General features: G+C 55.4%; 11 protein-coding genes across 11 annotated transcripts; 7 read left to right on the top strand and 4 right to left on the bottom strand.

The window, feature by feature from the left end:
- Window positions 1-213: 213 nt before the first annotated feature.
- Window positions 214-1,131, top strand: CSO99 (Cso99p; the record flags this gene model as incomplete). The annotated part of the gene is made up of 1 exon (XM_018856881.1): window positions 214-1,131. One exon carries the CDS (start codon window positions 214-216, stop codon window positions 1,129-1,131), a length of 918 nt encoding a protein of 305 aa, XP_018714674.1.
- A 32-nt stretch (window positions 1,132-1,163) lies between these two features.
- On the bottom strand, window positions 1,164-2,711 carry PRI2 (DNA primase subunit; the record flags this gene model as incomplete). The annotated part of the gene is made up of 1 exon (XM_018856857.1): window positions 1,164-2,711. The coding sequence occupies one exon, from the start codon at window positions 2,709-2,711 to the stop codon at window positions 1,164-1,166; it is 1,548 nt and encodes a 515-aa protein (XP_018714673.1).
- A 2,049-nt stretch (window positions 2,712-4,760) lies between these two features.
- On the top strand, window positions 4,761-7,856 carry CDC68 (chromatin-remodeling protein; the record flags this gene model as incomplete). Its single annotated transcript, XM_018858626.1, has 1 exon — window positions 4,761-7,856. The coding sequence occupies one exon, from the start codon at window positions 4,761-4,763 to the stop codon at window positions 7,854-7,856; it is 3,096 nt and encodes a 1,031-aa protein (XP_018714672.1).
- Window positions 7,857-9,878: 2,022 nt separating this feature from the next.
- YPT31 (Rab family GTPase) lies at window positions 9,879-10,538 on the top strand (the record flags this gene model as incomplete). The annotated part of the gene is made up of 1 exon (XM_018856674.1): window positions 9,879-10,538. One exon carries the CDS (start codon window positions 9,879-9,881, stop codon window positions 10,536-10,538), a length of 660 nt encoding a protein of 219 aa, XP_018714671.1.
- Window positions 10,539-11,139: 601 nt separating this feature from the next.
- On the bottom strand, window positions 11,140-11,969 carry METBIDRAFT_30523 (mRNA splicing protein). The gene has a single exon (XM_018855653.1). The coding sequence runs from the start codon at window positions 11,830-11,832 to the stop codon at window positions 11,461-11,463; it is 372 nt and encodes a 123-aa protein (XP_018714670.1). The 5' UTR covers window positions 11,833-11,969; the 3' UTR covers window positions 11,140-11,460.
- Window positions 11,970-13,317: 1,348 nt separating this feature from the next.
- METBIDRAFT_10348 (uncharacterized protein) lies at window positions 13,318-13,995 on the top strand (the record flags this gene model as incomplete). Its single annotated transcript, XM_018853747.1, has 1 exon — window positions 13,318-13,995. The coding sequence occupies one exon, from the start codon at window positions 13,318-13,320 to the stop codon at window positions 13,993-13,995; it is 678 nt and encodes a 225-aa protein (XP_018714669.1).
- A 268-nt stretch (window positions 13,996-14,263) lies between these two features.
- CLG1 (Clg1p) lies at window positions 14,264-15,271 on the bottom strand (the record flags this gene model as incomplete). The annotated part of the gene is made up of 1 exon (XM_018853746.1): window positions 14,264-15,271. The coding sequence occupies one exon, from the start codon at window positions 15,269-15,271 to the stop codon at window positions 14,264-14,266; it is 1,008 nt and encodes a 335-aa protein (XP_018714668.1).
- A 560-nt stretch (window positions 15,272-15,831) lies between these two features.
- METBIDRAFT_119944 (uncharacterized protein) lies at window positions 15,832-16,373 on the top strand. Its single transcript, XM_018854139.1, has one exon. The coding sequence runs from the start codon at window positions 15,971-15,973 to the stop codon at window positions 16,292-16,294; it is 324 nt and encodes a 107-aa protein (XP_018714667.1). The 5' UTR covers window positions 15,832-15,970; the 3' UTR covers window positions 16,295-16,373.
- Window positions 16,288-16,787, top strand: METBIDRAFT_30520 (uncharacterized protein). Its single transcript, XM_018855652.1, has one exon. It carries the CDS (start codon window positions 16,361-16,363, stop codon window positions 16,658-16,660), a length of 300 nt encoding a protein of 99 aa, XP_018714666.1. The 5' UTR covers window positions 16,288-16,360; the 3' UTR covers window positions 16,661-16,787.
- Window positions 16,788-17,052: 265 nt separating this feature from the next.
- Window positions 17,053-19,070, bottom strand: MIG1 (transcription factor). The gene has a single exon (XM_018854143.1). The coding sequence runs from the start codon at window positions 18,968-18,970 to the stop codon at window positions 17,489-17,491; it is 1,482 nt and encodes a 493-aa protein (XP_018714665.1). The 5' UTR covers window positions 18,971-19,070; the 3' UTR covers window positions 17,053-17,488.
- Window positions 19,071-19,507, top strand: METBIDRAFT_119932 (uncharacterized protein). The gene has a single exon (XM_018854138.1). It carries the CDS (start codon window positions 19,171-19,173, stop codon window positions 19,453-19,455), a length of 285 nt encoding a protein of 94 aa, XP_018714664.1. The 5' UTR covers window positions 19,071-19,170; the 3' UTR covers window positions 19,456-19,507.
- The last annotated feature ends 408 nt before the right edge of the window (window positions 19,508-19,915 follow it).

The raw sequence follows: 19,915 nt of genomic DNA, 5'->3' as shown, positions 1-19,915 counted from the left end.
GTATATCCAGACTTGCCTGGGCCAGCTAGAACCCACTTTTAGCAAAAGCCCGATCCAAGCTGCACCAAAGTTTCGACGCTCTTTTTAGACGGGTCTGCTCCAGCCGAGGCTTTCATAGACCGAGGTTCTCCAGAACTTCGATTGTCTACCGTTTCGAAAACCACAGAATTTGTGGATTGCTTATAAAGCTCAGCCGGAAAACACAGAACCGACATGGGAACTTTGGTATTGGGGGCGCAGCCTCGCCAAAACATCCCCATCACAGTCCTCTTGAAGCTCAACAAAGCATTAAAAAAGTCGCTCTTTTCCCGGAATTTCTACCTGCAAATCAACGACAAGGTTCTTTCCCAAACAGCGACGCTTGACTCCACCTTGTACTTCATATGCTACTTCACGCTCTTGCTAAGCGCGGTGCTCAACAACAAGCACAAGATCTTGGCCTTTGTGAAGGGCCAGAACGCCAGGTTGATCAAAGTGATGGGCTCGTTTCTCCCCCCAAAAGCCGGCCGGGTTCTGTCTCCGGAACAGCCAGACGCAAGTGCCAGCGGGAACGAAAAAAGCGAGCCGGACAGAGCATCCGAAAACGCCGCCCAAGAAACACCGTCCCAATTGGCCGTGCACTTGAAAGCCGTGTCATCGTACATATCAGATGTGAGGATCTTCAACCGCTTGGTGGAGGCCATCAAGTATATGCCGTGGATCATCGACGAGTTCTCTGCGCTCGCCAACCCCGTGCTGGCGGTCCCCCGAACGGACAGACTAGTCAACTTTGCGCAGGCCATAAACTGCCTCACGCTCGAGCTTTTCGAGAACGTCGGGTGGTTGAGCGACCACAACTGGATCGGGACCAGCGACAACAATTACTGGTGTATTGAGAGCTACATATGGAGCTCGCGGGTGTGGGGAGCGTACATAGTCGTTGAAATGATCGAGCTCTTCCGGCGGCACCCGGCGTCGAGGCGCGGCAAGGACTGGAAAATCAGCCTCTTCAAGCAGGCGGTGCAGCTCCCGCTTGTGCTTCACTGGTCTCTCTACGACGGGTGTCTTTCGCCGTTCTGGGTCGGGCTCTGTGGAACGGGCGCGTCGTGGTTCGGGTTCAAGAGCGTGATGGAGTCCATAGACTTGGCGTGAGCGCGCCGGGAAACAATAAATATCGACCCGCATCAAGTGTGGCCGGGCGCCTTGGCCTTGGTCTCGTTCTTCTCCAACTGCCGCGAGCGGTCGAAGTAGAGGTTGGGATGCGTGATGTGGAGGTTCTCGGGCTTCGCCGCCCGCGCCATCTGCAGCTTGTGCGTGATCTCAAAGACCTTGGTGCACGCCACGGTGAAGCTGTTTTTGTTGACGTCCTCGAGGATGTTGTTGATGTCGTGCTGGTCCGTGATGCCCAAGTCGTTCAAGTTGCCGACGAGCAGCTCAGGCGGCAAGTCTCTGTAGGGACAGCCGTGGAACTCGCCGCGCTGCGGGCGCTTTTTCGCCAAGATGGTGCTGCAGTCGTAGGGCTTGTAGTTGACGCGGCTGCCCTCCAAGCCGTAGATGTGGCGGATGTTGTAGCGGTACTCCTTGTTGAACGCGTCCATGCTGATCTTGCCGGTCTTGGTGAACTCGTTGGCCCAAAACTTCAAGGCCTCGTCGGCGTTGAGGCCGATGCCCTTCAAGAACAAGCCGAGCTGCTGGCGCCCGTCGTACTTCAAGTGCGAGTTGAGCTTCAAGTTGCGCTGGAGATGCGTGGCGCAGAGCGGGTAGTGCCTGTTGATCTGCGGCGTGGACACGGACGCGGCCGTGATGTCGGACGCCTGGGCCGGGTCGCCGGAGGCCTCGTACTGCACGCTGGAGAAGTTCCGGGAGAGGTTGTTGAGGAGCGGAAGCAAGCGGTCGTCCTCCTCGAGCCGCGGGAGCGCGCGGAGCGTCTTGACGAGGGCCTCGGCGAGCAGGTCCTGGAAGACGCCCTGCAAGAGGCTGGCCTGGAGCACGGCCGGGATGTACGCCGAGCCGCGGCTCAAGTACACCTGCCGCAGCGCCACCAACTGCGGCACCTTTTCGAAGGGCAACTTGACGAAGGATTCCTTCTCGCGGATGTGCAGTCTGAGCTGCTCCGGCGTAAGGCTGAACGAGGAATCGCCGGCGCGCTCGGCGGAGAGCACGGCCCGGATGGTGGGCCCGGAGGCCGCGTACAAGCAGTCAAGCAACGCGAGCTTCTCGTCGTCGGAAATGTAGTCCCAGGCCAACCTGGCGGCGTTGAGACGCGCGAACTCGCGCTGCTCCGCGGGCTGGAGCATGGCGTACCGGATCCTGAACAAGGTGGCCTCGTTGCGGGCGAACTTCCTGCGGAGCTCCTCGGTGCGGCAGAACACCAATCTCAACGTGTAGTGCGAGTAGTAGTCCTTGCGGCGCTCGGCCAGCCGGGCCTGGTCCAACGCGGCCGTGGGGGCCAGGGGCGAGAGGGGCAAGAACCGCAGCAAAAGCGGGCGCACAATGGCCTCGGTCTCCTTGAACGTCTTGGCGCGCGCCAAGCACGACTCGATTTCGATCAACACTTTCAAGCGGTCGATGGCCCAGGACTCGAACTGCTCCAAGGTGATTTCCTCGGTGGGCGGGGTGTCGTACAACGAGAGGCGCGAGGGGTAGAGGAGCTCCCTGGACGCGTCTGCGTACACGGCCACGTCCTCGAAGTTTCTGCGGCCGGCGGTTCTGCGCTTGGTCTGCCTGAACATTTTTCCAGGCACGGCACGTTTTGTGTTTTGGGAGGCCGTGTGGTTTTGAATGGACCGTGTGGTTTTGAATGGGCCGTGTGTTTTAGGTGGGCCGGGCGGGTTGGATGTATGGGAGGGTTGAGTCTGGAGAGAAGCCTGGGCAGCTGGCAAGAGCGCGGACGCGTTGGGGCGGGCAGGTGCAGGACGCGTGCGTGGGGCCTCGCGGGCCGGGCCCTCTCTGGGCAGATTATGGGGAGGCTGGAGGGACGTGGGCTGGTTCTGGTTTGGCTTGGCTTTGTATGGCTGTTTTGTATTGCCAATTTTGTACATTTGCCATTTTGGATTTTGGCTGTTTGGCCTTTTTTTTTGGCTTTTTCTTCTTTTGGCTGTTGTAATTTGTCCATGGCTCGGTTGCGTTGTCCTCTGCCTGGTGCCTCAAGCAGTGCCGTTTATGATTTGGCTTGGCTTTGTGTAGCTTGTTTGCTTAGCATGCCCAGTTTTGTTTTTTGGCCGTTTTTCTTTGTTTGGCCGTCTCACTTCTTCTTGACTATTCTCTTTTCTTTGGCTGTTCAACTCTGTCCATGGCCCTCTGCCTGTGGCCTCGTGCGGGCCGTTTGTGATTTGGATTTCGGCGGCTTTGTATGGCTATTTTGCATGGCTAATCTTGGGTTTGGCTGTCTTTCTTTCGGCCGTTTTTCAATTGGATGGCTTTGTTTTGGCTGTTTTTCTTTGTTTATCGTCTTGCTCTCTTTTGCCTATGTTCTTTTCTTTGGCTGCTCAACTCGCCTTCTGGCTCTTACCGTGCCGAGCCGTCTCGCGTGCCCTGTACTTATTTGTCGCGTTGCGGCCATAGTTTGCACCCGGCAAGATATCCAGTTAGAGACTGAAAAACAAAAAGACGGCCCCACACTGCTGCACGTGTCTTTGGGCCTGCCGCCAAGGCCCAGCGTCGTGCCATGCTTGGACTGAAGAATGTGTGAACTCAATAAGACCACCTTCGAATTACAATCTAAGGATTTCAGATTCGAGATTTACCGCCGTTTCTGAGGCAATCCCTGTTTGTTTTTTCCTGCGCCTATTGATATGCTAGAGTTCAGCGGGCAGTCTTGCAAAGATGAGGAAGGGCTGTGGGTGATCCGCAAACTTACTCGGGTCATTTGATACACTCATTTATACACTCATTTGATACTTAGACGGTGGGTCAAGCCCAAACCATCCACGCATGATTCCGTGATACTGTAAGGCGCAATGCGTTCAAACATCCTATGATTCACGTCTGCAAGTCTGATTACGTACCGCAATTTGCTGCGTTCTTCTTCCATGGATGGGGCTGCTCCCACTAATTCTAGGGCTGGTGGGCCATGTAGAGGCAGGGAGCCGGCCGCGATCTGCAATTCCTCGCGGGGCCGCGATCTTTAATTCCTCGCGGGGCCACGATCTGCAATTCTTCGCGGGGCCCGGATCTTTAATTCTTCGCCATAGCCTGCAAGCATTGCACAAAAAAAAAACATCTTTGCCCGGCGCCGTTCCCAGACCACCTGGAATTCTGACAGCCGCAAGACCGGCGCCGCAAGATCCCGCCCCAGAACTGGCCAGCCGATTCTGCCACACAGCTGCGCAGAGCCTTTTGGCCCTGTTGGCCCTGTTGGCCCAGGCGCGCGCGGCCAGGGAACGGGGCGAAATCCGACGCGGAGGCCCCAAGAGGCCGCGCCAGAGGCCGCAAAAGAGGCCCCAAAAGAGGCCCCAAAAGAGGCTCCAAAGAGGCCGCTCCACACACTGCCCAGCCATAATACACAGCCCTGTCGCCGGTCAATCTTCCAGCCGGCTCGATGGAACGCCTCTGCAATTCAGCTACAGCCCGCCCCGGCAAATACCCATGAAATGAAAAAAAAAAAACACCTACATCCCCAAAACCCGGCCGTCGCGTTGCTCTCTCCGCCCCGGCCTGGCGCCGCGCGGTCTATACAAGACTGCCCTAGGGCCAGAAAAATGCCACGAGATTTTCGGCCCGTCCGCCTGGCAAGCGCAAAAAAAAAACACACCCCCCCAGCAGTTCTTTTCCTCGCCACCATGTCTGACGTCGTCATCGATGCTGCTGCGTTTTTCAAGCGCGTCTCCATTATCCAGAAGCGCCTCGCCGATCCCGGCCAGAGGCTCGCCAGTCTCTTGTTCTTGCTGGGCACCCGCGACGACGAGTCCACGTACAAGAAGTCCATAGTCTTCCAGCTCTGGCTCCTCGGCTACGAGTTTGCACACACCGCCATCTACATCGACCAGCACAAATGCATTGTGGTCACCAGCGAGGGCAAGGCCAAGCATTTGCAGCCGTTGGCGGCGGCGCTGGCGGCGGCGGCGCTGGGCCTCGAGGTGTGGGCCCGGACCAAGGACGCAGACCACAACAAGGGGCTTTTCACCCGGTTGGCGCGCGTGTTGCAGGCGCAGGGCTCGGCCGAGCGGCCCGTGGGCGTGATTGCCAAGGACCTGTTCAAGGGCAAGTTCATCGACGAGTGGACGCAAGCGGCGCTGGCCTTGGACTTGCCGACGGCGGACGCGGCGCTTTTCGTGTCCGAGAGCATGGCGTTGAAGGACGCGGACGAGTTCCGCGCCACGCTGATGGCGGCGCGGGCCTCGGCGGTCATGATGGACTCGTTTGCCAACGACATGATGGAGTTGGTGGACAACGAGACCAAGACCTCCAACGTGGACATCTCCGACCGGCTCGACAAGAAAATCGACCTGAACCGCTGGTACACCAAGTCGGCGTTGGGCAAGAAAACCTTGCAGGCCAGCAAGGACTTCGACCCCGAGCTCGTGGACTGGTGCTACTCGCCCATCGTGCAGAGCGGCGGCGACTACGACTTGCGGCCCAGCGCCGTGTCGCTGGACAAGCGCTTCGTGGGCGACGGCGCCATTCTCTCCTCCTTGGGCTTGCGCTACCGGAACTACTGCTCCAACATCGCGCGCACGTTCATGATCGACCCGCCGCCCGCCATGGAGGCCAACTACGACGTTCTCTTGGGCTTGCAGCTGCACCTTGCCACCTCCTTGTTGCGCGACGGCAAGTCCGCGCGCGAGGTGTACGACGGCGCGGCCGACTTCGTCAGGTCCCGGAACCCAGACTTGGTGGACAAGCTCACCAAGAACGTGGGCTGGTTGACCGGCATTGAGTTCCGCGACTCCACGCTCATCTTGAACCTGAAGACCGAGCGCACGTTGGTCAACGGCCAGATCATCTCCTTGACCATCGGCTTCCACAGCTTGTCCAACGAGTCTGCGCCGGGCCCCCAGCTGAAGACCTATGCCTTGCTTCTCACCGACACGTACAAGGTGGGCGAGAACGAGGCCATTGCCTTGACCAACTACCAGAAGGCCCGCAAGGAAGTCACGTTCTACTTCAAGGAGGACGGCAAGCCGGGCGCGTCCAGGCCGGAGCCGAGCGACCGCAAGGTGAAGCCGGAGAAGGACGCCGCGGTCGAGAAGAAGTTGGCCCTCAACGACGCCAACTCCAAGATCTTGAAGTCCAAGTTGCGCAACGAGAGCGCCGCCGCCGACGACGTCAACGCGGAAAAGCTCCGTCAAGACACGCAGCGCCTCTTGCACGAGAGGCGTGAGCAGGAAGGCTTGGCCCGCTTCTCCAAGGCCGACGCCACCGACGACTCGGACTTGAGGCCCATCTTCAAGCGATACGAGTCCTACGTCAGAGAGTCCCAGATCCCCAGTAACGTCAAGGACCTCAAGATCCACATCGACTACAAGAGCCACACCATCATCTTGCCCATTTGCGGGAGACCCGTGCCGTTCCACATCAACTCGTTCAAAAACGGCTCCCAGAACGAAGAGGGCGACTACACGTACTTGAGGTTGAACTTCAACTCCCCGGGAGCAGGCGGCGCCAACTCCAGAAGAACCGAGTTGCCCTACGAAGACTCGCCCGACAATCTGTTTGTGAGGTCGCTCACATTCCGCTCCCGCGATCGTCAAAGAATGATCGATGTCTACAAGGCCATCCAGGACTTGAAGAAAGACAGCGTCAAGCGTGAGGCCGAAAAGAAGCAGTTGGCCGATGTGGTCACCCAGGGGAACTTGGTGGAGTTGAAGGGCTCGAGAATGAAGAAGTTGGAGCAGGTCTTCGTCAGACCGACCGCAGACACAAAGAAGATTGGCGGTGTGTTGCAGATTCACGAGAACGGCTTGCGTTACCAGTCGTCGTTCAGGGCTGACCAGAAAATCGACATTTTGTTCAGTAACATCAAACATTTGTTCTTCCAACCTTGCAAGGAGGAGCTCATTGTCATCATCCACTGCCACTTGAAGAGCCCCATCATGATCGGCAAGAGAAAGACGCACGACGTGCAGTTCTACCGAGAGGCAAGCGACATGGCTTTTGACGAGACTGGAGGACGCAAGAGGAAGTACAGGTACGGAGACGAGGACGAGTTGCAGCAGGAGCAAGAGGAGAGAAAGAGAAAGGCCATGTTGGACAAAGAGTTCAAGAGCTTTGCAGAGTTGATTAGTGATGCCTCGAGAGGCGCCATTGATTTGGACATTCCGTTCAGGGAATTGGGGTTCCAGGGTGTGCCTTTCAGGTCTGCCGTGTTCTGTATGCCCACAAGAGACTGTTTGATCTCCTTGATCGACCCTCCATACTTGGTTGTCACATTGGAGGAGATCGAAATCGCGCACTTGGAGCGTGTCCAGTTTGGATTGAAGAACTTCGACTTGGTTTTTGTCTTCAAGGACTTCCTGAAGCCTGTCGTCCACATCAACACAATCCCAATGGAGTTGCTAGAGGACATCAAGAACTGGTTGACTAATGTTGACATTCCTTTCAGCGAAGGACAAATGAACTTGAACTGGGGTGCGCTTATGAAGACCATCACGGCCGACCCTTACGCCTTTTTCTCTGATGGCGGATGGCGTTGTTTGACCGGTGACGGTGAGAGCGACGAAGAGAACTCTGAGGACGAAGAGTCTGAGTTCGAGGCCTCGGACGAAGACCCTTCGGACGAAGACGTGGCCAGTGAAGAAGACAGCGAGGACGCGTATTCTTCAGACGGGTCTGAAGGAAGCGGAAGTGGAGAAGAAGATGAGAGCGATGACGGCGATGACTGGGACGAGTTGGAGAGAAAAGCCGCCAGAGACGATAGCAGGCGCGGCCGCGAATAGATGTAGAAGATGATGAGGATTCCGAGGAGACTCGTGTTTGAGTTTCTGGTTGTCCCGATTCTAGTTTAGCAGGTACGTGGGACGGAAACACCGGCGCCGCGGCCATAAGTTTGTACTATTGAGCAAGCACAACGATAATCATTTTAAGAAGGCACGAGAAGTGGAGAGAAATGAATGAGAATTGAGGGGGATGTATTCACGAGTGTGGAGTGGAAAGAATGCATTGGAGTGATCGAATGCACAGCGAGAATCACCCAATACCTATACCGTTGTTGAGGGAAATGAAGCGACTAAGGCGGAAGAGCGTGCTGTGATATCAAAGCCGCAACAATGAGAAGGGGGGTTTGACAGAAGGCTGTTTGGTGGACGGTCCATTGGAGGGGACTAGCTGAGAAATGAAATCAGTGATTTGGGATAGTGGTGCATGGCTTGGTGAGAGGGAAAGGGCCTTAAAATAATTTTGTCCAGTCCGGATTGCCGGACGTGATACCTAAATTCCCAGCCGCATCGATGGCGGACAGAGCAGTCTTCATAACGAGCATCACCGATATCAACATATACCAGCGCATATACTAGAACCTCATGAAGTAACCTTTGGAATAGGAGCAGAAATAATACATACATTAGCGCATATAATATACCCTTAAAATATCTTTATTAGCAATTAGCACGTATAGTAAAACGTACAGTAGCACATATAGGAGCAGATGTGGTATATACAATAGCAAATATAATAGTACTTGCTATAGTATCACCTTGGATGGCACTTCATACTGCAGCACCTCATAAATTAGCTTATGTATTGGCACAAAAAATAGCACATGATTAGCATTTCATGAATTAGCACAGATAGCGCATGTGCACATATGGTCTAAAGTTAGCACATGTGATAGTACTTATTATGATAAATTCTAGTAGAACATACATCAGCACATATAAAAGCACTTGGTACAGTATGACCTAAAAATAATTCCATAGAGTAGCGCATCGTAGATTAGTGCGTATATTAGCACATTTAGTACATACATTAGTACATATATCAGCACATATGACACATTGAATAAAGTATCACCTCTTAAAGGATTTCACACAGAAGCACATTGTATATCAGCTTGTGTATTGGTACAAAAATTAGCACATGTAGTAGTTTATAGTATCACCTTGAAGAGCATTTCATACAGCAGCACGCATAGTAGCACATATTACATACACCAGCACATCGCACTTAATATAAGATCACCCTTCGTAGCATTTCATAGTAGCGCATATGGTCTTATATCAGCACATACAAAACAACTTATTATACTATCATTTAAGTCGCACATACATCAGCACATATAGGAGCATGTCATCACGTATAGTTCACACACCAGCACAGATAATAGCACTTAAGACAGGATCACCCTGAAACGCATCTCATGCAGCACATATATCTCTACTAATAGTACTTTCACCGTTCCATCTCATACAGTTCCATCTCATACAGTTCCATCTCATACAGTTCCATTTCATACAGTTCCATTTCGGTTCATTTAAATACCCATGTGGTGCAGAGATTAGCGCCATTCTCCACATACACCCCCATGGCCGTACCCCAACCACATCTAAATCCCAAACTCTCAGCCCAAACTTGCGGCCCAAACTCAAATGAACCAAAAACAAATCCCAGGCCCCACTACCTCCCGCCTCCACGCTCGTATAACCCTAAGGCGCGCCGCACCACGAGGCGCACCGCGTGGTGCACGGGTGCGGCGCCGGGGCCAGCTCGCCAAATATAGGCGGGCCGACCTGGTCTCCACCAGAGAGGCCTATCAAAAACCACCTGTTCTTTTCCCGGGAAGCCAGCAGCACCACCAGCGGAACCCGCCAGTCTGAACAGTGCAACACAGCGTTTTGCAATAACCTCGGCCGTTATACCCCACCCCAAAAAAAACAAAAAAAAAACAGAAGCCCCCCATTCTGCCTCCCTGCACTGAACCCTGAGGCTAGCATACCAAATAGCCGCCCACAAACCACGCTGAAATGAGCGATAACACCGACGACTACTCGTACGACTACGAGTACCTCTACAAAATCGTGTTGATCGGCGACTCCGGCGTCGGCAAGTCCAACTTGTTGTCCCGGTTCACCAGGGACGAGTTCAACTTGGAGTCCAGATCGACCATCGGCGTCGAGTTTGCCACCCGGACGTTGGAGATCGACGGCAAGCGCGTCAAGGCGCAGATCTGGGACACTGCGGGCCAGGAGCGGTATCGCGCCATCACGTCCGCGTACTACCGCGGCGCGGTGGGCGCGTTGATAGTGTATGACATCTCCAAGACGGAGTCGTACGAGTCGGTGTCGCGCTGGTTGAAGGAGTTGAAGGACCACGCGGACGCCAACATCGTCATTGAGTTGGTGGGCAACAAGTCGGACTTGGACCACTTGCGGGCCGTGCCCACGGACGAGGCCAAGAGCTTTGCCACCGAAAACAGCTTGTTGTTCACGGAGGCGTCTGCGCTCTCGGCGGACAACGTGGACTTGTCGTTCCACCAGTTGTTGAAGAACATCTACGAGATGATCAGCAAGCACCAGTTGGACACCAACGAGAACGCGCTGGCGGCCAAGCCGCGCAGCGGGCCCACCATTTCCTTGACGCCTGCGCCGCAGGAGAAGAGCAGCAAGAACTCGTCCTGTTGCTAGACACATGCTCTGTGGCGCGGGTTTTCCAACGGCGACCTGCGAAGGCCCGCCGCGGCGGCTGTGGCGGGGCGTCGGCCGCCGAAACAGCAAGGCACGACGCCGCCTTCCAAGTGTCCTTGTTGCCGTGAGTTTCTGGGCATTCATGGCCGGCAGCCCGGGTGCTCGGTGCATTTGTGTGGATGCGACATGGCCACCCCGCCATCCGCCTTGTCCAGAGATGCTGAGACATGGGGGGATGGACGGGGTGTCGGGAATACAATCAGCCAGCAGATGGCTCTGTCAAGTATGGTAATAAGCAGATGGGTCGAAAGTATGTCAATAAACAGATGGCTTTACGGAAGGCAGAGGGCGTCACGGAAGGATGGCTCATTCGAGTGTGGGTATGCGGTGAGTATTATCAGCCAGCATATGGCTTTAAGAAGTATGGTACTAAACAGATGGTTCCACAGTATATTTCAATCAACAAGTGGCTCTACTGAAGTTTTCGATAAAAATGCTTCTTCAGAGATTCACTGAATAGGTGGTTAGAAATACAATCATTCAGCAGATGGCTCCATGAAATATGCTCCAAAACAGATGGTTCTACAGTCTATGTCAATGGCTATCTCCAGAATTACAATTATGTGACATGAATATACTCGACAGATGGCTCCACGGAAGCTACCCAAAAACAAACCTCCGAGCTCATAATCAACAGATCGCCCTGCCACAGTTTACCATAAACCAATGGCTCCCCAGAAGCACATCAATCTGCAGAGTGCCAGCAGAAGTACACCAACGGCTGTCTCCAAACCCTGCAGCCACCCTGCAACATCCACAGATGCCCACAAACACAGCAATCTACGACTTTCGTGCTACCGTTTCCGTATATTTATAGTACAAGCTTCGTCCACCACAGGCCCCCGGATCTCACCCGCGGCCCCTACTTCTTCACAGGCCCCCGTAGCTTGGAGCTAGTCCCCGCTATTTTGAGCGGCTTCGCCACGCCCTTGCCTTGCTTTAAGAGTGTTAGTCTCTTCTTGATGTCCGCGGTGGGTCCGCTGATGATCGTGACATTCACCACCTGCTCCCCGCGCAAGATGACAAGCCCCAAAAACCGCTTTTCCTCCGGGATTTTCACCTGCCCGTCCACCTTGGTCTTTGCCAACTCGCGGTATGCTTTTTTCGTGACCCGGGCCTCTTCAGTGTCTGCCAAAACGACGTTCATGTGCTTGTCGAACGCCAAAAGCTGGCCCGAAAACGTGCGCCCATCAAGAATCGAGACCTTGAGTCTGTAGTTGATGAGATCGGCCATTTTGGTCTTTTTAGAGACGGTTGCCATTTTCTGGGGCTGTTGCGGGCGGGTGGTGTTCTGGGACGGTGACTTGGGCTGGAGATGGTCATGTGAGGTACCTAGGGGGTCGTGCGCCGCACAGTAACATGGGGTCAGACAGGCGACCTATTTGTTTGTGGGGCTGGGTATTTTGGGTTGTGGGCATGCTTATTGCGGTTTCCTGGGTCTGGATTTTTTTCTTGAGTGCTGTTTTCTCACAATTTGTTTTCTTTGATCTGTTCCATTACAATATGTTTCATCACTATTTTTTTCATTACAATCTGTTTTCGCAGTCTGTTGCCTGTGTGGCTAAGATTGCGAATGCCGTGGAGTGGCTTCATGAGATAAGCAATATCAGAGTCATTTGAAGGCAATTGCATACACGTGATTATTGCCGGACTATGCTTTACTGCCTTCCAAGGACAGTCTTGGAATCGAGAATTGTAGACCGGATTTTAGTTGCTGGTGATGTCATGGCACGCAAGTCGCATGGCTAATATTAGTGGCTGGAAACACTGGGCGACACTGGGGCGCCTTGTCTGCGTCAGACATCTGGGTGTGTTATTCTGTTTTGTCTACCATGGGTACTGCTTGATTTCTTTTGTCCATGTATTCTGTGTATTTCGTGTATTCCGTGTATTTCGTGTTTCCGGTTTTCCGTGTTTTCCATCTTTTTCTTCATGTCCATCTTTCTACTTTGGCAGGTTCTTTTCACTCAAAAAGCAAAACTAAACAAATAACATAAATGTAAAACTTTAAGCGTCTCACAGATGCGTACCAAGTGTCTATCATGTCCATCCCCTCTTTCATGCCTCTGACATGCCCTTCATGTATTTCCCATCCCTCATACTTCTGATATATCTATCCTGTTCACCCCGTCCATCTTGTCTATCCCGTCTATCCTCCATATCCCGTCGGCATATCCACCCCGTCTTGTCCAACATGAAAAAGAGGCGTGGTGATTTTCCAGCTTCGCCAATGCAGAGCCCAATACTATCCGTTTACGTCAGTAGAAACCAGGGCCAAAGTTTATTCTCCAGTCACCGCAGCTTTCGTAAAGCAAGCTCTTAATTTCCGCGCTGTCTTTCGCAACCTAGGTGACGTTTCGCAACATGGCCCGGATGAGTGGCAAATACCTGACGTTCAGTTATTTTCCATAGACGCCCAAAATGGCCTGAATGTGAAAAAAACCAGCCCGAGGCCTCGAATCCACAGATCCGTTTCTTGCCAATTTCCGCAAACTCGGGAGCATACATTGGCCTCTTTTTGCTATCACCTGGTTTCTGGCACGCGAGCAGAGGCCCTGGCCCTAGAGCAACGCGCGCCGCAGCGCGCCATACATAAGACGGGCATATTTCCGCCCAGCGAGCCTGGAATTTATAGGACATCGATTGTTTGGCCGGAATTGACAAACTTTTTTTTTTAACCTCGTGCCTCTAGAAATCGTGACAACACAAACCCACCAAGATGGCAGCTAGCAAGGACGACATCCAAAACGGCTCAATTGAGGCCACCCCGGAACTCGAGGAAATCCGGGAGCCTGATTCCGTTTATGAACCCGGCAAGGACGACGCTGCAGAACCTGCAAATGAAACCGTAGATGCCGGCGAGGTAGGAAAGGAGCTTGGCGAGCTCAAGGATGACAGTCTAGATGAAAATGCTGAAAAGCAGGCCGCTCAAACTGAAGAAGCAGACAGGGACAAGCCAGAGGCAGAAGAGGCCGGAAAGCCAGAGGTCGAAGAAGCGGAAAAGTCCGAAGAGGGCAAAGAAAACACCGAGAGCAAAGACGAGGGCCAGGAGCTCAAGACTCTAGGCAACACCAAGAAGAGAACCGAGGGCAATGGCACCCAGGACCCTCAAAAGAGAAAGAGACAGAGAAGACGCCAGTACGACGACGCACCAAAAGAAGAGCCCGAGTCTGAGGAAGGCGAAGAGGAGAAAATCAAGCACGACGAAAACGACGATGACGACGACGACGACGATGACAACTTGGGTGGGGTGGACGAGTCCAACATCATTTCGGGCGGCCGGAGAACCAGGGGAAAGAAGATCGACTACACGAAGGCCAACGAGGAGTTGCAGCTTCCTGAGGACGACGAGGAGGACGACGAGGAGTTTGAAGACAAGGGCGGGGACGACGAGTAGGCTCTGTGGCCCGACGTTTCGCATAGCTCATCCACAATACACTCTCCGCTTGCACACAGTTCCAGTAGACTGACTTGTATTGTATATCTAGACGGCCAGGGCTAAGGAAAGCTAAAAAAGTTAAAAAAAAAGGTCACAGATTATGATTTTTTGGGGGTCGAGGCGCATGCACATGACACGGCCGTCAGCCCTAGAAAACGAAACATTCAAGAACATATTGCTTTAACGCGATGCAATAACAAGGCAGGCTCTGGCACGGAGACAGGCCTCAGTACGTGGCCAAGCAGTTGTAGTAAGGGTTCGAGAGCCCCGCGTACGCCGAGTCCATGAGGGGAGGCATCGACGGGTACGTCGTGGGCGGGTAAGCCCAGATGGATGGCTGCGGCGCGTATGAGGTGTACTGCCCCGGACGCAGGTAGTGGAAGTTTTGGGGCCCAGGCACGCCCCAGTCCTGCGAGAACTTGGCGGGCGACGCGCTCACGGGCAGCGAGTAGCCATACATGGACGACACGCTGGCAGAGTCGTAGAGCGGAGACGAGGGCACGGAGGAGAACGAGCCGTAGTTGTCGGAGGCCGGGGCCGAGGGCGGCTGGGCGAAGTAGCACGGCTGGTGCGCCTGCTTGTGGGACCACGAGACCCAACACTCCTCCAAGGTCTCGATGTTGCTCTGGAAGTGGACCACGTTCAAGTTCCAGTTGACAGCAGCCAACCACTCGCGCTCCAAGGCGTTGAGCACGGCCACCTTCACGCCACTGGCGCCGAACCACGACTTGTTGGTGAAGGTGTTGTCGTCGTTGAACTTGTTAGCCAACACCAAGGCCACCACAAGCTTGACGAAGACGTCCAGCTCGGGCATGCTCAGGTGCGCGCAGGCCGCGTAGCGCTGGTTGATGTACTCCAAGGCAATGACAATGGTCAGCTTCGGCAAGCGCGTGGCGTGCAAGATGGACACCACGGAGGCCTCGAGCTGCGGCGTGGGCGTGCGGGCCTGGCCGAGCATGCCGAACGTGCACCAGCACATGAACGCAGCCATGCGGGCCGCGTCGTAGTCCAACACCGCACTGATGCCGCCCACGTGCGCGGGCGCACGTGACTGGCCGTCAAAAGCAGGCGCCGGCGCCGGCGCGTACTGCGCGGCCACTGGCGCCATGGGAGCCGGCGCGTAGTTTGCTGGGTTCCCGTAGGCCGGCGCGCCATAGTTGTGGTAGGGCACAAAGCCCATCAGTGCGGAGGCACGGTGGCCCGACGTGCCGATGGGGTAGAACGACAGGTACATTTGGCTGCACAAAGGGGGTCCGGCGGCGGGCGTGTGTGGGTGTGTGGGGCCCAAGGGTACAAACGGACGCCGGGGCGTTTTTCTGACGAAAAGACCGTTTTTGTGTCTTTGTTGTCTTTTTCCCTGGAGGTCCGATACTAGTGAAAGCACCGAGGTCAGGGAGAGACAAAAGGGAGAGCCGAGAGCTGGGGCGACTCGGGTTCTCGGGCAGCACAGGACGAAGTCTTAATGAAAAGCTCGATTCCGTGTGGCTGGCAAGGGTCAAAGAAATGTGGTTTTTTACTGGGAGAAAAAAACGACACCCTTCTGAAAATTTTTGGGATCCGGCGCAAAAGGAAAAAGTGCGGTGTGTTCAGGCGAGGCTTCACTGAGACAGGAATCGGGGTTGCGAGGGCTGCGGCGCGGCTCGGGGCTAGGTGACTAGGCGCAATTTCAGTGTGATCCGGGGCTCTTGGGAAAAGAGCGGCAAAGAGCGGAAAAAAGCAAAAAACGAGCAAAAACGAGCAAGCCACTAAGAAGCAGAAAAAACGGGGGAAAGGGGCCGTTTTGTTGCCAGGTGGTAGGCCCTGGCCCGGGCCTTTTTAGTGTTTTCCACCACGCCGCCATGTGTCCCGCCAGCCGGGCGCGCGGGCCTGTGTGCAGGGCAGCGGCTCGTCGCTGGGTTTCCTGGGCCTGTTTCTGCAAGTAATTACGCCGGCGATGAGCAAGCGCAATAGTGAACGTGGTCATCGTTGCTTGGGCGTTCTCCGGAACTGCCCGCTTGCTGTGGGTCCGCGGCACGTGACGCCCTGGCAAGGCGGGGCCCGGGAGCGTTTGGCTGTTTTTTTTCTTTTCCTTCGTATTGGAATCTCTCTATGGACTGAGACCAATCGGGATGCGCCCCATCGGGTGGGGGCGCGGCCGGAATTGTCAGCAGTACTTTACTTGGAGACACTGGCTCGGCACTACGTTCCTGGAATTTGCGCTCTGATGGCCTCGTTTTTTTTTTTTGTCAAGATTTCGACTTTATCGCCCGCCACTTGAACACGGCGCCTGTCGGGCTTGTGTCTGATCTTGGGTGCCCAATTTGCAACGGTGTTTGATTGCCCGATGCTCACTGTTCTCGCTGGGCAGTGTGTGCATTCCACGGGTGCCGGAGTACTACTCTCCTCCACATTCCTCACCGGCCTCTATACAGACGGTCATTCAAACCCGCTTGCAGAATATGACGTCGCCAAGCAGCACCGTTTGCCCCGCTCCAAGCCGGTGAAACAAAGGAGAATGGAAACAAACAAAGAACACACGAAAAAGAAACGGGCCCCCCGAGCCCTGGTCTTGTGGATGAGCCTCGATATGCCACCGTCATCCTTTGTTTTGCCAGGGCTCTCTGGGCGCAGGCACGCGGGCTGAAAAAAAAGAAAAGACGCAAGTTGTGTTTTGCGATGACTCATGGAAATGCGCCTGGGGGCCCGACACCCAGTAGCGCAAGTCTGTGGTGGAGCCTCCATATTCTGGCGTGTCTTCGTGGGGCCAAGGGCCCGTGAATCAAAAAAAAATCTCGCTGGGCCACAAGTCGGCTAATCCCCGGCTACGGCCAAATAAAACCGCAGGCTTAAATTAGCACTGCGCGCACTCGCTGGAGCTTATTAACGAGGGAATTAACGGACGATGATTCCAAGCCCTTTCAAATTACAGACCATGAGGTCACTCTGGGACGGCGCTCATGAGCATGCCACAGCAACAGGGGCTCAGCATCCGGCCATTCATTTCATCGTCTGATCCATACCAAAATGGTGCATGGCTTTAGTCGCCCAATAGCACCGCACAGTTGTTTTACGAACCACACCTGCTTACGTTGTGCGATGAGATATCATGGCGCATGTCGAAGGACCCTCAGTTCAATATGAGCTGCAAAATCCAATCGGGGCTTTGTAGAATATAATCACCAAGTTTCGAGTGATGATCTACATCTTGCGTAAACAAGACAGCGGACCCCAACGTAGCCGTAGTTCGGACCATCATCTCGCAACACGATGGATGTCTTGCTTCTCAACCAAGCGCCGTCAGACATCGTTGCAATAATCTGTAGATTGGGAAACGGTGAACTCAGCTCCAATGGGAGTGATGTACGCGGCTGGGAGAACCCAATTAAATATATTAAAAAATCTATCAGAACAATACCGAACCGTAAGAACCAGAAGAATCAACCCAAAGAAGCACGCGAGTATGCCCATGAAATCATGTCTTTCGCAGCCCTTGTAGGGGCCGCACGTCGCCTGCGTGGCCGAAACTGAACACGGACCGGATGGGCGGGAGCACCGTGCCGTTGACGGCGATGCTCTCATCCTGCTGCTCGAACTTGGACTTCTGCGTTTCGAGCTTGCTGATCAAGTGGAAGGAGTTGATTTCCTTATCGCAGGCTGCCTGCGGAGCCAACGACGGCGATTGCGAGGGCGTCTGTAACGGCGTTTCATTTGGCGAGATGATGAACAGCGCGGCCTCGCGGCTAAGCGGCGGGGCAAGCGGCGCCACGCCCACGTGGTCCCTGTCTCTTGCCACTGCCGCCTGCAAGTTGGTCATGGACTGGGTGGGGGAGTTGGGACGCGACTTCTTGAGCGGCTGGGCAAACTCCAAGTTGAGCTGCGTCAGCGACGCCTGGCGCGGCACGGGCATTTGCAGGGCGGCCGTTTTGAGCGGCGTCATGCGCTGCAACTGCGACAACGAGTGGAGCAGCGTGAGCGAGCCGCTGGACTGGCTGGGCTTGAGCTTGTGCACGGAGCCTGCGGACGGCACGCGTTTCTGGAAGTACTCGTGGAGATTGGAGAACAGCGGGGCCACGGTCCGCGCGGCGTGCGACTCGGGCGAGCTGGCGAGCAGCTGTGTCAGCGAGTGGTCCGTCGAGGGCCCGTTCAGCTGCGAGAACACCTGGCTGTGTGCGGAGTTGAGCGACGTCTGGCTCTGCGACCTGTGAAGCAGTCTGTCGTCGGCAGCGGCGGCGGCTTGGTGCGGCGTGTATCCCAACAGAGCCGCCTGGTGGCCGTGGTGGGTCTGATGAGGCGGGTGAGGGTGCGCGCCCTGCACCGGCGTGGGCGACGTCGGGAGCGAGAACACCGCGGGCATGTGCAGCCGCTGGAACGACGCGGCGGGCGGGTGCTGGCCGCCCTGCATGGCCGAGAAGCTGGGCACGCTCTGCACGGGCTGGAGCGGCGGGCCCTGCTGCTGGAAGTTCGGCACGCTTTGCGCGCTCGGGATGCCGGCGGGCAACGGCTGGCCGCGGCCCGGGCGGCCGGGCTGCACCGGGATGGCGAGCGCCTGGCCGGCGACCTGCTGGACCACGTAGACCGGGTAGCCCAGGCCCGTGTAGTAGTGGGGCGCGCCGGCGCCGTCGAACGCCACGGGGAACGCGGCCACGGGCACCGTGTGGCCGCCGGCTTCCGTGTACATCTGGTACTGGGCCTCGAGCTTGCTGACGTCCTCGTAGCGGCTGCCGCGCTTGCGTGCGGAGGAGTTGTTGTGGATGCGCAAGTGGCGGGTCAACTCGTCCAGGCGCGAGAAGCGTTTCTGGCAGCCCGGGAACGTGCAGCGGTGGGGCTTTTCGCCGGTGTGCGTGCGGGTGTGGCGGGTCTGGTGCTCGAGGCGGTGGAACGCCTTGTCGCACATTGTGCATTTGTAGGGGCGGTCGTCCCGCGCCTTGCGGTCGGGGTCGGCGGACAGGGTCATTTCAGGGGTCAAGGCGAGGGGGCCTGAGGGGGGAGGCGAGCTGGGAGAATCGCGTAGACGCTGTGCGGAGTGCTGGATTGCTGGCCCTTGTATGAAGGGTGGTTTGGTTTTGTGTTTTTTTTTTTTTCGTGGCGATCGTCTGGGGCGTTCCTGGGCGGGACGGTCTTGTGATTTGCTTCCGTCGTGTGGACTCTCTTGGTATGGGGACACGTTTTGTAGGGGGGCTCTCTTTGTATGGAGCTCTCTGTCCTCTATATCTCCTCTGTCCGGTGTGGATATATGTTCCTCTCTGTAGTCTCCGTCCTGTGGATCTATTTTCCTCTTTCCTTTTTCTGTCCTCTTTCTTTTCTCTTTCCTTTCTTTCCAAATCTCCTTTAATGTCTCTGTCTTCTGTTTGTGTATTGCCGGCGCACTTCAGCGGGTGTCGAGACTGGGTTTGTCGGCGGGTAAGATTGGCCGTCTGCCGTCAAAAAGACCAGAAGTAGCAAGGCCAGATCCAAGGCTCAGCAAATGCAACGTCGATTTGCGTCGGTTTTTTACGGGCCTCCAGGCGGTGGCGGGGGCGGGGCGTGGGAATCAAGGGGCCTTTTAAGGACTTTTAAGGAGGAGGGCTTGAAGAAAGGTTGTCAACGGAAGGAAGAAATGAGGTGTTCCGCGGCGGATGTCTGGGTGTGGAAGGGCGCCTGGTGGTTCGGGCGCCCGCTGCGCAGGATACCCGATTTTAATTGATTGGCTCGAATTGTAGATATCTGCCACGCATCCATCGAGCAGGGCGGATCCCGCTTTTTTTTCCGCTGGGAGGAGCCAGGGCGTGCCGGGGGATTTCTTGTTTTTGGCCCGACTCTCCAGATATGGCCCAGTGGAACTACTGCAACAGCCCCACCAAAAGTAGCTCAGGGCCGCTTTAGGGCCTAGCACGACTTTTGGGGGGGGGGGGGGGGGGGG

The sequence above is a fragment of the Metschnikowia bicuspidata genome (assembly GCF_001664035.1).
Source record: "Metschnikowia bicuspidata var. bicuspidata NRRL YB-4993 chromosome Unknown METBIscaffold_1, whole genome shotgun sequence".
In the NCBI taxonomy this organism is placed as follows: domain Eukaryota; kingdom Fungi; phylum Ascomycota; class Pichiomycetes; order Serinales; family Metschnikowiaceae; genus Metschnikowia; species Metschnikowia bicuspidata.
Note: the sequence above shows the minus strand (reverse complement) of the source record. Positions and strands in the feature narration are given on the sequence as shown.

What these genes read in the sequence shown, in the direction of transcription:
- METBIDRAFT_119944 (XM_018854139.1), top strand. Translation starts at nt 15,971, where the DNA reads ATGAGCAAGCGCAATAGTGAACGTGGTCATCGTTGCTTGGGCGTTCTC.
- METBIDRAFT_30520 (XM_018855652.1), top strand. Translation starts at nt 16,361, where the DNA reads ATGCTCACTGTTCTCGCTGGGCAGTGTGTGCATTCCACGGGTGCCGGA.
- METBIDRAFT_119932 (XM_018854138.1), top strand. Translation starts at nt 19,171, where the DNA reads ATGGGGACACGTTTTGTAGGGGGGCTCTCTTTGTATGGAGCTCTCTGT.
- METBIDRAFT_30523 (XM_018855653.1), bottom strand. Translation starts at nt 11,832, where the DNA reads ATGGCCGATCTCATCAACTACAGACTCAAGGTCTCGATTCTTGATGGG.
- MIG1 (XM_018854143.1), bottom strand. Translation starts at nt 18,970, where the DNA reads ATGACCCTGTCCGCCGACCCCGACCGCAAGGCGCGGGACGACCGCCCC.